At 41.6% G+C, this 13668-nt stretch overlaps 1 protein-coding gene across 2 annotated transcripts in view; it reads left to right on the top strand.

Moving 5' to 3' along the window:
• Positions 1-13668, top strand: part of cdh23 (cadherin-related 23) — a 200893-nt gene that overhangs the window by 60046 nt on the left and 127179 nt on the right. For both annotated transcript variants that reach the window (XM_088635229.1, XM_088635227.1), the window contains exons 7-8: positions 9367-9561; positions 10158-10286. In XM_088635229.1, coding sequence (XP_088491355.1) covers positions 9367-9561; positions 10158-10286 — 324 coding nt within the window. The remainder of the gene's footprint in view (positions 1-9366; positions 9562-10157; positions 10287-13668) is intronic.

Below are 13668 nucleotides of genomic sequence, written 5' to 3'. Positions count from 1 at the left end.
GTTCTATTAATTGGAATAATTTGTTATGTTTATTTTATTTATTTAAAAGGTCCACTCAGCATTTAAATGCTTTACTTTTCATTCCGGGAATCATAGGTTTGAGTCTCACGTATAAAGAGAGGAAAATGCTTTTATCAGACAGTTTGACTTTAGCAACTATTCCCAAAAGTCAAGGAGTCTCCTTTCTTTGGTGCTCCCCTGATCTCTCAGCTGCTGAGAGCTAATTGTTTGCTATTTTGGACTCATTTAACATTCTTTTTCAGATCTCAGGCCAGCATGGAGACCTAGTCCTGCATGTTTTACATGCAAAATTCTTTGCGTGCAGCATGTTTTTTAAATTGTCGTCTGCGTAACACTGGCAGCAAATGAAAAAAAAAATCTATATTTGATTAAGAAGATAATTAGTTCAGTGAATTAATTAAGACTGCAGGTGGAATGAAAAGCAGAACAGCCCGCTACCCTATAGAGTAGGAGCCAAGCTGTGATGTGTGGAATCTGCAATATTGACATTTACAAAGTGCTCTGAGTGTCCGGTGCCTGTAGACTGCATGATCCCCTTGGTCCGTGACTCAGTAAGAGAGCTCAAATAGTTTCACTAGCACTATGGATATGTCCTGGGGAGCACTCTGACACAGTGGGACAGTAGATGCTGTTCACAGATTGATGTCTTCCACTTTGCCCACCCTCCAGCACTGTGTTCACTGTGATTCAATGGCTGTCTGGCCATTGTACACATTCAGTTCTCTTTCTGTCATCCATTAAAAATCATTCAGATTTAATTTTATCACCAAGAAAAATAGTGAAGTGTGGCCATGCGCAGGAAGGGATCGCAACACACATTTGGTAATGCTTTTCCTTCCCTATTGGATAGACCCCTTCTTCAGCTCCAGGCTACAAGGGTCACAGCTCAGCAGGCTTTGAGGGTCTCTTTAAATCTTCAAACTTGGCAAAAGTGAGCTAGCAGTTGCATTGCCTAAATAAACGTTTAGGTGAAAAGAAAAGCAAGAGAGCCCTGTTGCTCTTTACTCACCAACAGCTTTTCAACTCTGCATTCTTGAAGCACTACACCAAAGGTGACTACTAAAATATAAATTGAACAAGAAAGGTTCTTATTGCATGGCCAGGCGTGGCGGTTCAGGAAATAATGACAATGTTTGCTTCTCTAGTCTGTTGGAGCTCTCATTCTGGCTTTTCCATGTTGCCCAGGACCCCTGTTGTCTCTGTCAGGTTTTGAAGACAATTGCCTGAAATCATTGCGGATGACTAGCTCTAAGACAGTGTAATACATGAGGCAGAGAGGTGGGAGGGAGATCTTGGTGGTCCAGGTGACAGGCTGCAGTCACATGGCTGCAGGAAAGTGTTAGTGTTCAGGCTAGCAGGGGAGTACCAGTTACTCAAGTCTTGAGACTGGAGAAATAAGAAGCTGTTGTCCCCAAGCCCTTATGAGACTCTTCTCCTAATCGGCTTTCCCTACCCTCTCCCGGCCCACTAGTGATAGGCAGTTTCGATCAGCTCTCTAAAAGCAGGGAGTGTACCAGATTCAGCTCCATTAGCCTTTACTCTTTGATTCCATATCAGCCGAGGAAAAAGCTCTGTTTGAGGGGGGAAAAATTAAATAGAAAATACAGAGATAATTGAAAATCCAATCTGAAGCAATTCAGTTGCACTCTGAATCTGAATGCTGTTCTTTACTATTCTCTTCTGACTTATCTACACTGACGCTGTGTGTGTGCTGACTGGCTCTACACCTGGGGGAATCTGAGATGCAGGTTCACATTTTTAACATTTCCTCAAGGACATCTAATGAGATCGCTGCAATGAAAAGTATTTTCTTGCCTTTAACTAGTGAAATAAATGCTTCATTTTTTTCCAAGCCTGTATTTTATCTTTATACATTTGATTTTTTTTTTTACATTCCGTTTACTTTCTGGGAATAGGGAGCACAGAAATCTCTGAGACCCCCCACCATAGAAAGGCTCCAGTAGCTTCAGTGGCAAAGTAGAGACAGAATCTCCCTACAGCACCCTCTCTGAACCAGCACTGAGAGCTTACCATGAGTCAATGGCTGTCTGCCCAGCACTCATGCTTACGGCTTTATATTTATCCTCTAACAGCCATTTGGAAGCTAATAGCAGCAGCAAGAACAGGAGAATGTTAATCTGCATAGTCAAAGGCAATCAGGCCACCATTGTCACTCCCAGCTTGACTGCTGGAGCTGTTGCTGAGAGTCTAGCTAATGTGCAGAAGATGGTAGCATTTATTTATATTGTGCTCCTTTGTCTTTTTTCTCTACCTATTTGATTGCACTTTTTAAAAAAGCAGAGAAAAGGCGAGTATGTTTGGTACCTATTTCAAGATTTTTAAAAATGTGTTTAAATATATATGTGTTGCTAGAACCTATTGGGATTGTTCCCTCCATATTTAGCCCCATGGTGAGCACTTTCTGTGCTGGACATTTATTCCTAGCTCTATAAGAATTTATTAAGTTCCAGCTCATTAATGTTCTCAGAGTGCTGTCCATGGTTCTGAACACACATTACCCAGGGCTCTCACTAAGTAGCCAACTTTGCTGCATTGTGACTTTGTGTGAAGAGTGCCTTAAACAGCATAGAAAAAAAAGGAGAAGGGTTATGATTTCTAAAATTTTCAAATCTATATCTATTGCTCTTCTGCCTTTCACTGCACAGGCACAGAGCGTTATTAACTTTGCCCACCTGCTGTCTGTACAGTACATAAATGCGTGGCTTCTCTCTGTAGAGGTTTTGGATTTGAGCCTTCTATTTGTCACAGTTAGGAAATGGAAGTACAGTCAGTTGTAAGTGTATGTTTTTTCTCATCTAACTGTGGATACTGGGATCTTCTTTGCACATCAGACTGTGACATCACACAGCATTACTTGTGGTGATGTACAATAGCTAAAGGACTCATAAGAAAAAGTGTTGGTATCAGTTGCTAAGTGTCATCCCTGATTCAGAGAACTTCACAGCATGGATTTTATTAGCTGGTGTGGATGCTGCACCTTACTGTTAATTAAATAGACTGGCATTACAGTCAAGATGCCTTTTTTGCCCATTAAAATCAAGGGCCTTTCCTACAAGTAGCTGGATTTCATACACCCCAATGAGCTCACAGTAAATTGGTCAGTGTCTCAAGAATACTCCATGCTATTTTCTTTTAAAGGCAAACTTGTAATACTTCTTGGCTACACTTGAAGGAATGAAAAAAAGAATAAAAACGAAATGTGCTGTAGCTATGTACATTAGTAACCCAAAACTGGAGGTAGCATTTTAAACCAAGAGAAACTAAAGTACAGAGGGGGAAAGCCTGAATGCCAAATAGGTCTAAATAATTTGGAGGTATTGCAGACGACAGTAAGACCAGGGGGATCCCAGGCTCCTGTTTCTGTTACTCACTCAGCCCCTCTTAGCAGAGAGGAGTGGAGTAACAAGCAGGCAGTACAGATAAGCCCACAGGGACTGTCTCCGGGCAGCTCATCGCAGTTCTCTTTGAATCGACTAATCTCCACCCAGGGACCTCCTCTCCTAATGAAGTCTGACTCTGTTCGGCAGGACAGTGACTCCCCAGCAATCAGCAGTTCAAAGAAGCAAGCAAATGAATGCCGGGATGTAAGATAGAGGCCCAGATTAAAAAAAAACATATAAGAGGGTAGGAATGTAATAAAAATGGAGCAGCGGCAGTTGAAAGAACACATTGAGTCCCCATGTGCCTTGATTTTCAACGGGTATTAGAAGTGTTAACCACTACAAAAAGTCTATTACCTCAGGAAAGAGTAATGGTGTGTGAAGCCCAATGGAAAATCATTTTAGTACTACAGAGCTCATCGCACTTGCAGCCAAAGGTTGGGAGCTGCAGGGAATCTTTAGAGAGCAGTGTAGGGCAGTGTCTGAGGTAGCAGGTGAAGCTGGCAAGCAACTGAGAACACAGCACTCTCTTCCCTGTGGACCTGGGAGAGACTTTTCCAAAAGAGATGGAAAATAAAGACCGGCAGGTCAAACTGTTGTGCAACGCGAGTCTTTCATCCCTTTCTCAAGATGTTGATATTACAGCCAGGCTTATTTGTAATCTGAATACACGCATTTAGCTGCATTGAATGAGAGGCCTATTAAGAGACATTTTAATGCTGTTCCTGGTTCCCTGTAGATTTATGTACTTAGTCATTTAGTTTGTTTTAACAGGGTAACACATTGAGATGTATCACCACATTAACAAGCTGTTCTCTGCAACTGCAGCAACAAGAAACTATTTTTTTAAAGTACAATGGTTAATTTAAAAAAGTCCTACTGCATGAGGTTTAAAAAGCCCATCAGAATAGTTCAGAAAAGCTTTGAGGTCTGGAGTTCTGTGTGGAGAAGATCAGAAAAGGATCAAGAGTCTATCTAAAATGTGTGTCACACCCTAATGCTGCAACTTTAAAAAATATTCCTACATCTTGTTGAATACCAAAGACAAATGAATAACTTTATCACAGTATATTGAATTCTTTCAAAAAACCTTTAAACTTTACAAAACATCAGTGGGGTGTTGAAAGTTGTGTATGAGATATTAACAGAATTTCAGAATTATGAAAGCCACATAAAGGAATCAGTATGAAGTTTTTTCAAGTGTTCTAGGTGTTCCGCTTGATAGTAATGACGACCTATCTACAAATGACAATAACTGAGTATCTCTTTCTGTATGCAGTACATTATTAGTTTCAGGCACCCAGGTAGGGGGTTAGAGACCAGATGTAAAGGGCTCCTTCAAAATTGTAGTACAGTCAACAAATACTGTATTACATACTCAGTACCAGTGTTACGTGATCCTCAAAACTTTTAAAAAGACATTGGTTAGGTACACAGAATATGTGACATTCTATTCACAACTGTGTTGCCTAAAATGCTACTGTATTAAATCAAAGGGGAGTTATAAAAGATAAACATGGAAAACAAATGATCCCATTATCAGGGGCCAAATTAATACAGAGTGCAGTGTTAATGGAGGAGGCACGGTTCTGTGAGATAGGCTTCTGCAACGGCTGTACAGGGTTGCTATAGTGGATGGCAGCCCTGTATCAGAGCTGGCACTGGAGCAGAGAACCTGCTAATGAGGAGCTGGGGACTGAGCTACAGTGATATCGCTGGAAGGCACACAGTGGCAATATGAAAGGGCAGACAGAATGAGAGAGAAGCTTCAAAAGCACCTTTTTACAAAAAAGTACACAACGCTCTCAACAAATACAGCATAATCTCAACAGGTACAGCATGCTCAAGCCAAGTAAAGCACACTCTCAACAAATACAGCATGACTTAATAAAATACAACAGCACACTGGCCACATAAGTTCAGTATTCATTCATCAAGTACAGCATACTCACAAGTTCAGTACACTCTCCAGAGTGCTGTGTGCCCTTCCTCTCCCCGGATGTAAAGAGCCGTGAAGCCTTTGGACAGACTTTTCAACCAAAACACTCAGTACATTACAGTATATTCCTTGTGGCCTTCTGAGCAGAATAGAGACCTCCCATGACCTGTGATCCCCACATTTTCCAAACTCCTGTGTTCTCTGTTTTCTGCCAGGCTGTGCATACAATTCCAAGTCTTGTTTTCTCATTCACGTTGAAGAACACAGACCAAATGGAGGAGGGCAACAATCCCACCCGTTTCCTCAAATTCCTCTCTACTCTCTCATTCTCCCTCCACTCCCTCAGTAATGGCAAAGAGACAGGCCAGTCTTCCATTCCGCCTCCCTCTGCCTGCCCATAGACAAAGGGAAACATAACAAATAACAAAATAAAACATTTGGGTTAGATGTGTGAATGTGGGTCTCCATTCCACACCGTGGTTGGGGGACTGGGAGAAAGTCACTTTTCATTTTATTTTGTGTGTGTGTTTTTTGCAGTATATTACAGAAGAGCAGTACAGAACCAAACTGTTTCTCATTCTCCTATAGCCAACATTTTAGAGATGGACCTCCCTAGCCTAGGATTAGATCACTTTTCTTCATAAGGACACCCATAGTTACCTTTCATCATCTCCTTTTCATTTATGTGCTGGTGCAGAGCAAATGGTCTGAACCACCACAAGGGAAACGCAGACAGTTTGTATTTAATGCCGAATGAGAAAATAAAGCTGCAGTAGCCCTGCCAGCTGTCAGGATACTCTGCACTTGCTTCTCAACCACATAGAGTAGGGTCTTCTTGTCACTTGTCTGTTCTCTGTGCTGTAATCAGATTGCCCTAGGTGAATCAGGCTGAGGGCCAGGTGTCCGACTATATTAAATCACTGACCCAACAAAAAGCTAGTCAGTCTGTAATATATTAAAAAGACAGACCATCCCATGACCTTTTGGTTAGTGCTCCCCTGGGTAGAAAGAGAAGATAGTTCTTTTAGCCTCCACACCTGAGCTCTATTCTGCTTGTGCAGTCCACATGTCCCAATGAGGGTCTGAAGTACAGAGGTCAAATAATTTGTTTACTTCAGGGTCACTGTAACTTAAGATACCCCTTCAGGACAATGGGCTCAATTGTTTTGAGCCTTTAAAGATTTGTTAAACATATTACCTAGCAGGACCACCACCTGGCTTCCTGTGCTCCACACAAGACAAGCTAAAACACAGATTTCTGCAATACACTACGCATAACTGACATTCCCAGTCATCATTACTGATATTCCCAAGCTCACAAATCCACAGGTTAAGGCTTCTACATTTTAAACACTTGGGATGGGGTTACATATCACAGCAACAAGCAACACTGGAGATCTTAAGATCCAGGTTCTAATTCAGATTCTCAGCAGCTACTGTAGCACAATTATGACTGAATCTCAGAAATCTGTCGGATCTTTCTAAAATGCAACTGTGGAATCTCTTTATTCCCCTGACGAAATTGTGCATCAGACATCCTTTCTGTTTAAAACTGTCCCTTGATAGACTCCAGTTTAAAATACTGCACTAGATGCTTTAGATGCTCACAGAATGAACATGACAATTAATATTGCTGTCAGATCTGGTCTTCAATTCCTGTGCAGAAATTTAATAATGATAATGGAAGATCTGCGCTGGTCCCATAGTGCTAGAAAGACACTTTATACTTTAGATATACATTACAGACATGCTTGCTGGGACAGACTCTGGTTCCCCTGAATTGAAAGAAGTGGTTAGAAAATTGATGGATGGACATTCAAGACATATGGCACATATTCTCAGCAACGTGACATACAGTAAATGATGTGCAATTGCTCATTATTCCAAACATGTTTTTGAACTGGAATGTGTTACTTAAAGCTTCAAAACCACTGCAGCTCTGACAGACATGAGTTGTTAAGAATAGATTATGGATAAATTAGATTAAAGGATAATTAGTGTACTGTATTTCAGAAAATGGCATGTGAGTTTCTACTGTACGTTTCCATACGTGCTTCTCACCCTACATTAAATGTAGCACCATGTTGCTGTAAATTCCTGGGGACTGCTCTACTCCATATCTCTTATAGGGTATGCAAGACACATGGTGTTAGTATACACAGTGATTAGTGGATCAATTGTTTATCACACTCCAAAATGTTTTAATGCAGTGAAGTTCAGGTGGGGTCAGAGGGAAGTTTTGTTTCTTTTTGAAAATCCATTCAAATCCTATGCTGGGAATTTGAAATCACTGTGCAACTGTGTGATGCGTTTTAGAAATTGATTGACTTGATAGGATTTGCATTTAGCAAATTAAGAAGCAATTAAAATAATAAGGTTATGAATTTTCACAGGATAGGATGGGATGTATAGAAACGAGGAACAGAAGAGTGAACCCACGATGTGAAGGAAGAGAGATTAAGCAGTCTTTTCCTGTGCATCTCATTTGTTCCTTCATTTCTGTTTTCATTCTGTTCAGACACCATCAACCTGACACACAATGTCAAAGCTCATCTCTGTAACCTCCTGTCACTGCCACCTTTCTGCTATCTCTCTCTCCTGTTCTCTCACATCATGTCTGTTTGACCTATTTATTTTGGAAACATCATCCTACATTTCCTCTATGAGTCTGACAGGACTCCGGCCAAGTGCAGAGAGCCGCAAAGCCTTCTCTCTCCTTGTGCAGTGTGGTTTTACTAATCAATCCATTTTTATAGCAGCTTCTCATAGCAAGTTATATAGGTGTATGCAAAGCATAATTTTGTGGTGTAATTTTGAATTGAACCCACACCCACACAGTCTTCTTTCACATGACTCACACAGATCAAGTGTGCATAAGACCCACTACACCTAAAGAGTATTTGCTTAGCACAGGTTGTTTGAGTATCCTTGAAAGACCTGGGAAGTGGTATCACCTCAATGGGATGATTTGACATTATGGACATGTTACACTCTTCACTTTTCACCTATAATTTCCAAATAACAATAGAGCCTTATAGGCATCAGAGTCATTGGCTCAATTCATAACATCAGTGTAGCCTATACTATACAGTCATTTGCCAAACGTTTCACAGGAATACCTCCTTGCACTCAGTCAGTGTAACTCAAACGAGAGCCAAACCTGCTCCAAGGTAAAGTCCTGGTGACAGTCTCATTTTACAACTATGAAAACTTCTTCCATATGCATAGATGTCTTTGTATAAATGTAGCAGGTCTCCTAGTATGAGATGAGACTGTTATAATAGTAGCACTCCCCAGGATTTTCAAGAATGTGTAAGTCTTCCTCAAAGGGAAGCTGGATCTTTAATGGTGTGGATTTGTCCACTGCTTATGCTGGCTGCACCAGTCAGGCAAATGGAGGTGCCTGCAAGACAACATAACAAATCCAGGGTTGCAACCACAAATTATTATCCTGCATTCCACCTAAGCTCTCACATAATTAATTGGTCTAATTAAGTGAAAAAAATGCTTTTTTCAAGGTCTGACAAACATTTTGTGCCTGAGGTTCTTTAAATCAAGTGCATTAGTCACAATTAGAGATTAATTAGGTAAGGTAGTTGGATCAATCATGATGTGCCAACTCTGTGGCGGATGGCATACAACAAAAGATAGAATCCCTCAAGACTCCCCTCGAAATTAGAGTTTAACACCCTTGCCATCATACAATAAAATAGTGATCATGTGTAGCGGAGCTAGTTTGCACCCTCATCGCCCTCCCTGTGCGTAGCAGGGACCTCAGCCGCCTGGGCTGAGGGAGGTCTCCTTTAGCTCACTCGACTGGTTCCCTGTTGCGTTACGCTGGAGACCCGGGCTCACGCCCAGGTGTTGTGGAACGAATCAGGGGGGTGGAGTGCTAAGGGCACGAGCCTGCACGGAACCGCAATGGTCACACACGCAAAATGATTATACACATTTAGTCTAAATCAGACGACTTGCAGTAGTAAAAATGTGTGTTTTTATTTTCAGAACACACCTGTGGCCACACCCATCTTCATTGTGAACGCCACAGACCCAGACCAGGGCACAGGTGGAAGCGTTCTCTTCTCCTTCCAGCCTGCCTCACCCTTCTTCGCCATCGACGGGGCACGTGGCGTCGTCACGGTCACACGACCACTTGACTATGAGACAACACAAGCTTACCAGCTCACCGTTAATGCCACTGTGAGTAATGCCCAGACAGTAAGGGGTGAATGTGCAAACTTACAAGTTATGGACAAAAAATGGAAAACCAGTGCAACGTCACTTCACAAGGCATTGGGCCACCACATGCAGCCAATACGATTTGTAAGCTTTATGGCAGAAAGCCTACCAGCATCTGGGAATATGCAGGAGGGATGTAGCATCATATTTCTATGAGAAAGTCAATCACCTCATGCTTGGTGGATGGAGGAGGAAAACATTGTCTCAGATGTTCTTCCAAAATAACCCATTAATTATTGATAGGGTTCAGATATGGTGACTTAGAATGCCATGACATATGGATTACTTCAGTATCGTGTTCAAAAACCGTAGGGTGACCTCACATGCTTTGTGGATGGGTGCATTAATATCATGGAAGACACCCCTCCTGGCAAGAAAGAAATGATGCGAACATTGGGTAAAAAATATCATTCAGTAGTATAAGTAGCATTGACTTTGCCTCCTAAGAGAATGAGTGCACCCATCAACATTATGGAATGACCAGAACTCTTTACTATTTGAAAGATGGAAAGTTGTTTTGTTTAGAGACTCCTGCATGTTTGTCTTCTCTGTTTCAGGACCAGGACAAGACACGGCCACTCTCCTCCCTTGCCAACCTGGCCATTACTATCACAGATGTGCAGGACATGGACCCCGTCTTCATCAACCTCCCCTACAGTACCAACATCTACGAGAACACTCCTCCTGTGAGTGCTCCTGTCCTTCCCTCCACTACACCCCACTCTCACACTGTCTCACACCTGGTCCCACTCTGCCTTGTGCTTAACCTGTTTCTTACTCATTGATCTATGAAAAAAACCTTCCTTTCTCACATACTGAGATTTGACAATCTTACACTGTCTTCGTTTATAACACAGCTCAACATAGAGACGCATCTCACTGTCACACACCTGCATGTAAAAAATTGTCTTCACTGCTGCCTCAGCCTCTGCTTCAAATCTTACTCTAGCCCTTACTGAAACCTATATTTCAATTCCAGTGCAAACTGTAATCTTAAACCAATTCTTAATGGAACCCTTATTTTAAACCTAAACCTCAAACCTAGTCTAAACCTAACGAGACATAACAGCAACCCCAGCCATAGCCAAAGACCTAACCCTTTTCTTAACCTTTCCTTCAACTTTATGGCTAACCATAATCATAATCCTAAATCTAACCTTAATCATAATCCTTAATCCAAACCCAACCAAAACTGCAACCCTAACTTTACCTGTAACCCTAACTCTATGTGTAACCCCAAATGTAATCACTAACCCCCAATTTAAATAACCTCAGCCTTTGTGTCAACTTTACCCCATATCCTAGCTTCACATCTAATCTAAATCCTAACTGTAACCCCAATTCTTGCACAGCCTATATGTGTTATAGGATGCATCTACAGTTGGTTAATTTCCTAAAGTACATTTTCCAGCCAATCTGGTGACTCTGTATGAGGAAGGCTTTGGAGTTTGTGCCACATGAACCAAAGAAGCAGGTTACCTGTGATATGCACAGTGAGTTTGAGAAAGTGTTTGAGGCCCTTTGCCTTCGTGGGCCCAGGATAAATCAGCTGTAAATTGGTAGTAATTAGAAGAGGCAGTCCGTCCCTCCGGCAGAGTGCCGTGACGGTGTTAGAGAAACACAATTACCGGACAGTGATTTATACCACTCCGCTGCAGGCTGCCATGAGAACTGCACTGCTCACAAAGGTCACCGGGGCTGGGATTTATCACTAATGCCTTTCAGATCCAAGTGCAAATTTACTCATAGTGTCAATTCTCCACCCCAGGGTGATAGTGTATGTTGTACCGGGAGGGGGGGTGGGGTGTACATGATGAAAATCATTCACTGTTCTCTTCTGATATTAAGAATGCTTTGTCGGAATCTGAGTGGATCATGTTTTTTAGATGTACATTATATGTACAGTACCATCTGAATTATGACTCACAAAATTTCTGTTTTTACAGACCAATCTTATTTTTGTTTGTATCAAAATTAAAATTTCAAGGCAATATGAAATGTGCCCGAATGGAATAAATCTGATCTGTTTTGAACACCTAGTCGTAAAATATCATGGTGGCTGCAGAAGCAAAATGCTCTTTGCTACCGCAAATTCCTGTACTCACTCAACACTGCTGTTTCTGTGAATGAAACCCCTAACATTTCCAAACACATTTTCTCCCTCCTGCTTTCCATTCTCTGTTTTAGGGTACTTTGTGTTATCTGTATCCTTTTGCAGTTTTAATAGTCACTATGATACTCAATACATACTCAACCTGAAGTCCGTGTCACTTCATGTAGACCACAAATAAGAGAAAACTATTAAACTGATTCTGTTCTTTCTGATCTATTTCTCTTGTTGTCCTGAAGATAGAACCTTCTAGGTATGAAATCCCCTTGAATCTCCGCTGGAAAGGAACAATTTAGAGTAGCCACTTAAACCTAGTCTGCATGTCTTTGAGACAAGCTCATGTGAACATGGGAAGAATGTGAAAACTCTCTCTGAACAGATACCCATCTGTGTACCCAGATGGGTACACAGGCCCAATGAACCTGGGCTTGTGTAACTAATGTTGATCACTGTGCCACTCTGACAGATATACAGTACACACCTATTATACAATAATTAAAAATAATAATTGCTTACACTTATAAAAGCGCTTTTCTGGACACTCCACTCAAAGCGCTTTTCAGGTAATGGGGACTCCCCTCCACCACCACCAATGTGCAGCCCCACCTGGATGATGCAACGGCAGCCATAGTGCACCAGAACGCTCACCATACATCAGTAATCGGTGGGGAGGAGAGCAAAATAATGAAGCCAATTCATAGATGGGGATTATTAGGAGGCCATGGTTGGTAAAGGCCAATGGGAAATTTGGTAAGGATGTTGGGGTTACACCCCTACTCTTTTCGAGAAACACCCTGGGATTTTTAATGACCCCAGAGAGTCAGGACCTCGGTTTTACGTCTCATCTGAAGGACAGCGCCTGTTTACAGTCTAGTGTCCCCGTCATTATACTGGGGCATTAGGACCCACATGGACTGCAGGGTGAGCGGCCCCTGCTGGCCCCACTAACACCTCTTCCACTTCTTCCTCTACAGTAATCAGGACCAAATAAACCAGAAGGCCCTATTCCAATACTGTTCAATTTATTGTTTCAAAGAAAAAAAATTGGATTGTGTTTAATAAATGTAATTAACATAGTCCCTGACAGATAGTTTCCTCCAGATGACAAAGTTTTCCATTTTCTGAATGTTTTGAACATATGTACAAATTGCTATAAGATTCTTTCACCACAAAAAAGTGAAGAAAAAGAAGGAAAAGGAGAAAGCTATTATCTCATACTATTCATTCAATATTATATGTTTCAAAAAACTCTCATTTGTTCCACAAACTCACATTTTGTGCTGAGCTTAATTAACTGCAAATAGATTAAATACAACCTGACCTGCTTCAGTAGCTCGAGCTTCTGCTATTTGATTTCAATGCCCACCTTTCATGCTCACAGTCTCTTGTGTGTCTCCTCTCTCTTTTCTGCTCTTTCTCTTAATCATTACATTTGCTACACCGTGGGCTCAAGCTGCAGCACAGACTGAACTGGGAATTCTCTCCCTGCACTTGCTTTATTGCTCTTCCCCTGTCCCTGTAGTTCTATCAGTAACTCAGAATTTATTGAAAAAAGCATTGGTTTCACCCTTGTGCGAAATGTCAAGTACAACATTTGCATGCATATTAATGAGCCGTGAAGACAACAGTGGTGAGTGTTTTTGCTGCTCTGATATCCGTCAACTGTCTGAGGAAGGTCGAGAAAACACACTCTAATGAATAAGGCTCGTTCTCCCAGATCTTCAGCAGGAAACGTCCTAAACCAACCAATCAATGACTCTGCGCTTACCTGTTTTGTGTTTGTGAGTGAGATTGTACACACCCAGGTGATACCACATTCACACAGCCAACACAGCACACACAGGAAGTACGGCAATGCAGATTACCTGTGCACTGCAAGGCAGACAATATTGCAATATTGACAGCCAATACAGTATACAGCCAATACAGCACACAGAACATAGAACTCATTGAATGCA

Source organism: Lepisosteus platostomus, chromosome 6, assembly GCF_059453375.1.
Source record: "Lepisosteus platostomus isolate fLepPlt1 chromosome 6, fLepPlt1.hap1, whole genome shotgun sequence".
NCBI lineage: Eukaryota > Metazoa > Chordata > Actinopteri > Semionotiformes > Lepisosteidae > Lepisosteus > Lepisosteus platostomus.
Note: the sequence above shows the minus strand (reverse complement) of the source record. Positions and strands in the feature narration are given on the sequence as shown.